This window comes from Cebus imitator, unplaced genomic scaffold, assembly GCF_001604975.1.
Source record: "Cebus imitator isolate Cc_AM_T3 unplaced genomic scaffold, Cebus_imitator-1.0 Scaffold411, whole genome shotgun sequence".
Classification (NCBI taxonomy): domain Eukaryota; kingdom Metazoa; phylum Chordata; class Mammalia; order Primates; family Cebidae; genus Cebus; species Cebus imitator.
The window spans coordinates 1,818,389-1,828,865 of record NW_016107726.1 but is presented as its reverse complement, the minus strand read 5'-3'; the positions used below and the strand labels follow the sequence as shown (position 1 = coordinate 1,828,865).

Below are 10,477 nucleotides of genomic sequence, written 5' to 3'. Positions count from 1 at the left end.
TTTTTTGTAGGAAATGAGGTCTCACTGTTTCTTGAGCTGATCTCAAACTGCTGTGCTCAAGTGATCTCACCTCAGCCTGCCAAAGTGCTAGGTTTACAGGCATGAGGACGATGCCTGGCTAAAAATTTTCTATTTTTTTCTCATATTTTCTGTTTACTGGGGCATCATTGTCATACTTTCCTTTAGTTCTTTAGACACGTTTTTTCTTTTAGTTCTTTGAACAGATTTAAAATAGTTGATTGAAAGTCTTTGTATAGTAAGTTTAATGTATGTGACCCATTTCTCTTGCCCATTTTTTCTCCCCTGTATGTTGTTTGTTTGTAGAAGTTTCTTGCATATGTCATATTCTTTGTTAAAAACAAGACATTTTAAATACATAATGTTGCAAATCTGGAAATCAGATTCTTTCCCTTTCTGAAATTGTTTCATTGCTGCTACTTGTCACTGTTGCTACTGTTTGCTTGTTTGGCGGCTGTCCTGAATGAACCCTGTGAAGTTTGTTTCTTTTTCATATGTGGTAAATGAAGTCATTGTTGGCTTAGCTTAGTACTCAGCCAGTAATTTAACAGAGAATTTCTTAAATGCCTAGAACCAATACATTTTCCAGTCTCTGGTAAGTGACCTGTACACATGTTGCAGAATGCCATCAACACTGAGGCAGTTTAGCACTCCGCTTTAGTTACTACTTCGTGCTTATGGCTTACGCAGAGCTTCAAGGTCAAGCAGAGGTAAGAACTTAGGTATTTCTCACGTCTTTCTTTTTAGCATGCACATATTCCTGACCATTTTACTTAGCCCTCTGCATGTTCATAATCTTGTAGATTATCAGGCGTGTTTTAAAGATTAGCAAAGCCTCTATGGACATAGTGTTCCCCATCTTCTCCTTTTAAGTGTTTTGGTTTGTTTGTTGATTCTTCCAACTATTGTTGCTGCCTGGGCCAACAGCAGTGTTAAGCATTTGCCACTAAATTTTTTTTTTTAAACAAATAGTTGTTTTAAACAAGCAGAGTAAATGCTGTTTCCATGGATGAACTCTAAGTCAATTCAAGTCTTACTATTGGGGCTTTCCATGATACTTTCAGGCAGATCAAATAATAACAGTCATCTGAGGACAGAGCATTGAAAGAGCTCCATTCCCATTCTGATCCTTTTAGTGGCTACTAGGCTGCTGGTTTTCATGCTGATTGCAAACTGCTCCTTTTCAAAGCTCCCAGTGAGTGGCAGAAAGGAGGATGGAAATAGGAAAGCTAAGATGTCATAGAATATGTTGTCCTTACCAATATTCAGCCATTTAAACAATAAATCCATCATATAAACAAAACCAATAACAAAAATCACATGATTATCTCAATAGATGCAGAAAAGGCCTTTGACAAAATTCAACATTCCTTCTTGTTAAAAACTCTCAATAAACTAGGTATTGATGAAATGTACCTCAAAATAATAAGAGCTATTTGTGTCAAACCCACAGCCAATATCATACTGAATGGGCAAAAGCTAAAAGCATTCCCTTTGAAAACCAGCACAAGACAAGGCTGCCCTTCTACCACTCCTGTTCAACATAGTATTGGAAGTTCTGGCCAGGACAATCAGGCAAAAGAAGGAAATAAAGCATATTGAAATAGGTAAAAAGTGAGTCAAATTGTCTGTTTGCAGATGACATGATTGTATTTTTAGAAAACCCCATCATCTAAGCCCAAAATCTCATTATGCTGATAAGCAAATTCATCAAAGTCTTAGGATACAAAATCAATATGCAAAAATCATAAGCATTCATATACACCAATAATAGACAAACAGAGAGCCAAATCATGAGTGAACTCACATTCACAATTGCTACAAAGGGAACAAAGTACCTAGGAATACAACTTACAAGGGATGTGAAGGACATCTTCAAGGAGAACTACAAACCACTGCTCAAGGAAATAAGAGAGGATACAAACAAATGGAAAACATTGCATGCTTATGGATAGGAAGAATCAATATCATGAAAATGGCAACACTGACCAAAGTAATTTATAGATTCAATGCTATACCCATCAAGCTACCATTGACTTTCTTTACAAAATTAGAAAAAAAATCTACTTTACATTTCATATAGAACCAAAAAAAAGCCCATGTAGCCAAGCCAAGGCAATCCCAAGCAAAAGAATGTAGCTGGAGGTATCACACTACCTGTTAAACTATACTACAAGGCCACAGTAACTAAAGCAGCATGGAACTGGTACCAAAACAGAGATACAGACCAATGGAACAGAACAGAGGCCTCAGAAATAATGCCATACATCTATAACCATCTGATCTTTGACAAACCTGACAAAAGCAATGGGGAAAGGATTTCCTATTTAATAAATGGTACTGGGAAAACTGGCTAGCCATATGCAGAAAACTGAAACTGGACCCCTTCCTTCCACCTTCTACAAAAATTAACTCAAGATGGATTAAAGACTTAAACATAAGACCTAAAACTATAAAAACCCTAGAGGAAAACCTAGGCAATACTATTCCGGACTTAGGCATGGTCAAAGACCTCATGACTAAAACATTGAAAGCACTGGAAACAAAAACCAAATTTGACAAATGGGATCTAATTAAAGAGCTTTTCTGCACAACTAAACAAACTATCATCAGAGTGAACAGGCAACCTACAGAATGGGAGAAAATTTTAGCAATCTATCTATCTGACAAAGGGCTAATATCCAGAATCTACAAAGTACTTCAACAAATTTACAAGAAAAAACTAAACCCCATTAAAAAGTGGGTGAAGGATATTAACACACACTTCTCAAAAGCATATATTTATGTGGCCAGCAAACATATGGAAAAAATGCTTATCATCCCTGGTCATTACAAAAATGCAAATCAAAACCACAATGAGATAGTATCTCATGTCAGAATTATAATCATTGAAAAGTCAGGAAACCCCAGATGCTGAAGAGGATGTGGAGAAATAGGAATGCTTTTACACTGTTGGTGGGAGTGTAAATTAGTTCAACCATTGTGAAAGTCAGTGTGGAGATTCCCAAGGATCTAGAACCAAAAATACCATATGACCCAGCAATCCCATTTCTGGGTATATACCCAAAGAATTATAAATCAATCTATAAAGATACATGCACACATATGTTTATTGCAGCACTGTTTATGATAGTAAAGACTTGCAACCATCCTAAATGCCCATTGATAATAGAATGGATAAAGATAATACGGCACATATATACCATGGAATATTCAGCCATAAAAAAGGATGAGTTCATGTCCTTTGAAGGAACATGGATGAAATTGGAAACCATCATTCTCAGCAAACTAACACACAAGAACAGAAAACCAAATACTACATGTTCTCACTCATAAGTGGAAGTTGAACAATGAGAACACATTGGCACCGGGAAGGGAACCTCATACACAAGGGTCTGTTTCAGGGTGGGGGTTAGGAGAGGGATAACATTAGGAAAAACAGCTAAAGTAGATGAGGGGTTGATGGGTGCAGCAAACCACCATGGCACGTGTATACTTATGTAACAAACCTGCATGTTTTGCACATGTATCCTAGAACTTAAAGTCTAACAAAAACAAACACTCTCCACATTGTTCCGTGTCTTTGGTTTATTTCCAGAGTTCTCAATGAGTTGATTTCATACTCTTTGCCAGTGCTCCCATTGCTTTTATGGCAGGCAGAATCTTCCATTGTTTTAACTCTGCCATTGCTGATGTCCTTTTATTTGTTTCACCAGTGTCTTGTGGTTTTTAACTATATACATTGCCACACTTTAGATTAGATTAGTTAGATTTATAACTAATATTTCACATTTTCAGTGCTAATAAAGATAGTATTTAAAAGTTTTGATTTCCATTGGTTAATCACGAGTATGCAGAAATTGAATTATTACACATTTAACGTCTATCAAACAAAATTAACCAATTCACCTGTTATTTTTAATAGCTTTTATGTACATTCATGGAAATTTTCTGAGTAGACAATTATGCTATCTGCAAATAGAAAATTTATTTCCTTCTGTTGTAGTGACATTTGTTTATTTAGTCTTATTGCCTATTTTTACCCTGATTTATATGTTAGATTACTTAGTCACAGTTTTCCCATTTAACTAATTTTGTTGTGCCACCCAGTTGTAATGCAGAACGACTTCTTTCATCAACTGTCTATTTTCTGACTAAACAGTTATGAGGTCTTTCCTGTATGAGTCATGTCTATTTCCTTATCAATTTATATAATTTAGACATATCTTTGCCGTATGAATATTTTTCAAAGAATTTTTTATGGAATGTTTATTCCAATGAATATCTGTTGTTAAAAATTGGCAACTAGCAAAGGAATAAATAACATTTCTATGGCTGTCCTTGAAATATTTAATAGCGTTCTTACTTCAAATTATAACTCTCTTGTTTGGGATGGATGATTCACATTAACTCTAGGTCTTTAGAAAACTTTCTCTAACACTTTTTTAAGAATTCCTTCAAACATGAATCCTTTAGCGGTGGATATGATTGCAAACTCCAAAATTTAAAACTAAAATGGTTTTTAAAGGTTATAAAACCCAGCCCCTTTATTTTATAGATAATAAAATAGATTTCATTATCCCTCTGCAGCAGAGCTTCCCTTTAGCTATTATTAAAATATAGGGAGTGAATTCTAATTTATCAGCATTGAAAGGTACACCTCCACTTCTAACACCCTGGTCTGACTGCCATCATTTTTCACCCATATGACTATAATATCCTCCTAACTGGCCTCTTGGCTTCTGCTCTTGTCTTCCTATATTCTAGTCTCAGAATTTTTGAATAATTCTGAGATCACATCACTCCTCTTCTCAAAACCCTCCAATGGCTTCCCATTTTATTTAGACTAGAAACCAAATTTCTTAGAATAGGCTATAAGACTTTGCATATAAAACAATTTGCACCTCCATTCTCCCCTCTCCCCCAGCCAGCTACTTCTCTGACCTAATCTTCTAATAACCTCCCCTATTTTATTCTGCTCTAAGATGCTAGCTCCTTGCACCTCCTCTAACATGCCAAGCATACTGATTTAGAGGTCTATATGCTTATTAATGCCTGCCTGGAACATTTTGCCCCTAGATATATGTATGACTCATTCTCATTTCCCTGTCCATGCCACATTCTCAGTGAGGCCTCTCTTGAACATAACATGCCGACTAAAATCCAGCCATGCTGTCCAGCCTGCTCTAATTCTTCTGTTTTTCATAAAATGTATTACATGCTAATATATTCTATAAATTACTCATTCATTATGTTTATCTACCTGAATGCAAGCTTCATAAAAGCAAGGGTATTTTGTTGTTGTTGTTGTTGTTAACTGATTGTACCTTTGGCACTCGTGAAAGTGCCTGGCACACAATAGGCTTCCAATAAATATTTGTGAATGAATCAATACATATAAGAATGAAGCCACCCTGACATTTAAAGCCATGGTTCAGGCTTTAGCAACGTCACAGCATCATAGTGTTAATCAATTTTGCTCTCTTTCAGTTAGGGTAAGTCTTTCCAAATTATGAATGACTATCCCCTATTTGTTATGATCTGGGTTCTTTGAGATAAAACATTTCCCTACAGGTTATATATAAAACATTTTAGACAATTTTTTATCCTGAGAAAGCAAATTGGGTAACTTGAAATACATGTAAAATTTTTTTCTATTGATAGCTCATTATGTTGATAAAAATAGGAAGGGAAGACTGTGTCAGTTTCCCAGGGCTGCCATGCAAAAGTACCACTAACTGGGTGGCTTCTCCCAGAAAGAGAATGCCTAGGACTATTATGGGACACAGAAAGTTCCCCACAAGGAGTATTTCAAAGCTGAGACATTAAGTGCTGTATAGAGCAGAAAAATTGGAGGCAGAAGCAAAATTAGAACCTTAGGGCTGAGAGAGCTTGAAGGTTATGGGCCATTAAAAATTCACACTGTAGATCAGCAGCATGAGGTGTAAAGGATATTAGGAAAGGAAGAACTGAGCATGTTTAGGGATAGGTGAAGGTGAAGAACAAACAGGACACAGTCCTAGCTTCCTTCATTCTTGGCAGACGACATTATCTCTTACCACACAAAGAAAATGTATGCTATGAGGAGGGAGTTTCCTATTCGTCTTACCTACTCCCCAAACAAAAGCACATAGGCACAATGGCTTTGCTGTATTTGGGTGTATTCTTCTCATCTTTCTTCTAAGAATGACATGTCCATCTTTCTACTATTCTCTACTTTAACTTTAGGTCCTGGATCCAGGTCAATTTATCATAAATCATGTCGCCTGGATGGCCAGTTAACTCAAATATTTCATCATGTTTTATTTCTTATAACTAATTATGCTTTTTAGAACAATTTGTGTTGGAAATCTTCTAAGGATTTCTGTAAAGTTTTAGTAGATTTTGTTTTGTCTTTGTAACAACACTTGGAGGAATGACTCTTTGCACTTGTGCCAGCTGCCTGTTTTGGGAGAGATAAAGTAAGGAAACTCTTCTTACGGGAAAGTCAGAGCAGGCGGCTGCCTAGAGCACATGTTCCTGTGAGCCTCAGCTTGTGGAATGTGTGGAAGACTGAAAATATTGGGTAGAAAGGGAGAGCCTGTAAGTGTATTTTTCTTAGAATATATCCATTGAAAATACACTAATGAAGAAATATTTATAAATAAAATATGTGGCTTATTTTCTCAAATATATTATTTAATATAAATATAACAGATAAATATATGAATATGCACAAATATATGCATACGTACACTCACACACAGACACATATTCTTTGTAGGCTCCTAAGTCTCACACTTTGCTGTTAGTTCTTCCTACTTCTAAGATCACTACCTCAGACTATTCTGTGTGCTAATTCTCCTCTTCATCTTTTATTCATCAGCCATATCCTCACTCTGTCCCAGTTTCCTCCAAGCAACCACCAAGGAGCAGCAGAAAACATAAATCAAACATCCTTTAAATCTCTATCAAGACAGAGTGAAAACTGAATAGTTAAAAGAAAAAACACATTGGGAAAATGGTAATTTGATGAATTAAAACAGCTCCAATTTTATTTTTAAAAACTATTGAAATAGACAATTATTGAAACAAATTTTATTAAAAATATAACAAAAAACTTAGAGGTGGTAGTTTTCCTACTTTATTCTGTCCCCATTCTCTTGGGTTTGTCTGAGTAAGTTCTGAAAAAATAGTTTCTAAACAAATAAAATACCATGTGGATTAAGGTTGAAGGCTACATTTGCCTTGAAGGGTCATCAAATTCAATATAGATTGGTCTTTGAACATGGTTTTCTTAGAATAAATTTTCTGAGGCAATAAAATTGGGAGAGTGAACTAGAATACACACAGAACCTACAAGTAGAAAGTATTTGATGTGTCCTCATTTGGAGATTTTCTAGAACACACATTAATTTAAGTTTAGAGAGGACCCAGATAGCGTGGAGCTTGGGGCGAGAACAGGTGGATGTAAGAGTGAGGAATCTTCCTTTTGACATTGCAAATATTCTGGCAATTGCAATTGGAAGCAGATGACAATCAAATTTAGGGCTGACGAGACAATAGATTTTTGGGTTTATAAACTAGAAAGAAATTTGATTTGGGAAGGGACTTCGGGAGAAAGCCGTGAGTTAGATGAGTAAATAAGCTGGCCAAAGTATTCACTATGATTTAAGCCCTACCCTGTCCATGGAGATAACTATAGTTATTATTTATGTGGAATTAGCAAAATAGAGATTGATCTGTCAAAACTTCAAAGAGCAGTGACATAAATATGTTTTTAAGCTTAACATCTTCCTAAGAATATCACTTAAACACTTGACAGGTGTCGCTTGGTAAACTGAGACTTCTTATATTGTGTACATGTATGTATTTGCAGGTTTAGAACAGTTTGTTGGGAGAATGCAGGATTTTCGATTATACCAAGTGGCACTTGCAAACAGGTAAGCAGATGTTGCATTGTAAACCTCAATAACTGTAATGATAAATGCTGAATTCACTTAAATAAGAATACTATGTAGATTATAGCATTTTTCATCTTTATAGCATTTGGCAAACATCACCTAATTAATGTTTACAGTGTTGGCTTTGGCTTAGTCTATGGTTGTTATTCACTAGTGCTACTCTATTGGGCAACTCCTTGTACTATGAAATTAATCACATTTTTCCTAAGGATTTTCTGTAAGAAAACTTGATGTTGGAACATTTTATAAAATTTGGGATACATTTGTTTAAATTTTCTTTATGAAGTACCTTCTATTAATAATACTTGAGAAATTTTTACATCTGACTTTTTAAATTGCCTTGTTGAATTTATACCTACTAGAGAATGTGGAACAATAAACATGATTACTTATTTTGATATATGGGAAATTCTTAAGAGACTGGTCTATTAGACTTGGAGACAAGAAGAATGAACTTTTGGAGTATTGTGATATATTTTTCTATTTTCAGTGAACAAATAATTGTATAGACTCAGGCTAGCTTTAATGGCATATTTCCTTATCTTGAGAGTGATGGGAAATCTTTCTTAGGGCTTCTTAAAAGCACACAGAATTTTAAAAAGTTTAAGTGAAATTCTGCTTAGGATGCCTTTTGACTTTCTTCTTCAACTTATGGTCCTGTGGTATAATAGTATATTGTTGTATGGATGAGTTGATCTTATTTACTTCTATTAAAGACCAAAAAGAAGAATGCTCATTCATATTTCTTTAAGGCAGATGTAAATTAGTGTGGTGGGTTTCCAAATGACAAGACTAGCCCTGGTAAATTTAGAAGCATTGTTTTTGCTGTGGTTCTTAGTCCATGGCAGATCATTAACAATGTAAAAATTCTTTTTCACCAGTCTATATCATCAAGATATGTCTCAATAAAGAATACTGTAGCACTGGAACACATTGTTAGGTGCATTTATTGCCACTAGCCTTACTGTAATTTTAGATCACCTTTGTCTAAAATGCTGAAGGACAATGTTGTGGTAATTCTTTGGGAATAAAGTTTTTCCATGGGGATGAAAGATTTTATATTGGATTCTATAATGGTGGCTTTCAGTCCCATTCAAAACCTGGTATCAGTTGAAAAGTACTGATGACATTTAAAGAAGGTATGATTTCATGTGATTTAATGAATGGAAAAGCTGCCTAACTCCTTCATTGCTCCACTGGGGTCTGAGAGAAAAAGCCTTGTTTCTCTGGTAAGACCTTGGTTACCAGTGTTGGCCTACCTGAAATGTCTGGGAAGGTGCTATGTGGAAGAATGCCTATAAATAGAATGACTAATTCTGGTCTAGAACAAGTATATTGCCCTTAATGGAAAAATTAAATATATCTACCTGGAATTGGCATTCTTCTTTGACTGTTGGCAGCCGCCATATGATCTGAAGCCATTGGAGCATAATAGGATGCCAGGATCTGTACTGATGAGTCACAGGAAACTGTTGACAAATGGCCTTGGCCTCAGTCCTTCACTTAAAACAGAAGCAGATAAAATGATACTTCCTTTCTTCTTTCCCATGGATAAACTGAAAACATTACCAATAGCTCTCATTATTTTTCATATATTATTGTTCACTCTCAGTAGTTAGTTCAGCAACCTAAGTAAATGTGACCTTTCTATATTATCACAAATAGACAGTAAAATATTGTGGTATTTAAATAAGTATCTTAATAATCAGACAAGGGCTTATGCATGCTTCTTGATATAAACAAAGAGTTAAAATGTGCTGGTTTTGATGTATATTTTATGATAATGAATTTGTTTATTTGGTCAAAAGTAAATTTTATGTTCCATGTATAAAATTATTAAAGCTAAATGGATGCTCTTTAAAGCACTAAATGAGTGACATTCATTTGTAACAACTCTTAGAAGTTCTATTACTGTTAAGCTCTTTGTCCTTACAGTCTCCCTCTTGACTTCCACAGAGAGATTCTGGAAGTTTTTTCTGGTGATCTTCTCAGATTGCATGTCCAGTCACATTGCCGCTGCCCTGGCAGTCACCCACGGGTCTACCCTTTGGCACAGCGGTACTGCATTCCTAATGATGCCGGAGACACCGCTGATAATAGAGTGTCACGGTTGAATCCCGAAGCCCATCCTCTTTCTTTTGTCAATGATAATGATGTTGGTACTTCATGGGTTTCAAACGTGTTTACAAACATTACACAGCTTAATCAAGGAGTGACGATTTCAGTTGATTTGGAAAATGGACAATATCAGGTAATTAGAAACAGTAAGGCGTACATTAATTTCCTGTGGTTGTTGCAACAAGTGACCACAAACTTCATGTCTTAAAGCAACAGAAGTGTATTCCGTAACAGTTCTGGACACCAGAAATATGAAAACAACATGTTGGCAGGGCTACACTCCAAAGGTTCCAGAGGAGGATCCTTCCTTGCAATTTCCAGCTCCTGGGGACTCTTGGTGTTAACTTGGCTTGTGTCACCACAACTTCGGTCTCTGCCTCTGTTTTCACATGGCATCC

The 10,477-nt window shown here is 35.7% G+C and overlaps 1 protein-coding gene across 3 annotated transcripts in view; it reads left to right on the top strand.

Annotated features, from left to right (window-relative positions):
* USH2A (usherin) overlaps positions 1-10,477 on the top strand; it is a 777,259-nt gene that overhangs the window by 80,974 nt on the left and 685,808 nt on the right. For all 3 annotated transcript variants that reach the window (XM_037731607.1, XM_017509227.2, XM_037731606.1), the window contains exons 6-7: positions 7,877-7,940; positions 9,918-10,212. In XM_037731607.1, the coding sequence (XP_037587535.1) occupies positions 7,877-7,940; positions 9,918-10,212 (359 nt within the window). The remainder of the gene's footprint in view (positions 1-7,876; positions 7,941-9,917; positions 10,213-10,477) is intronic.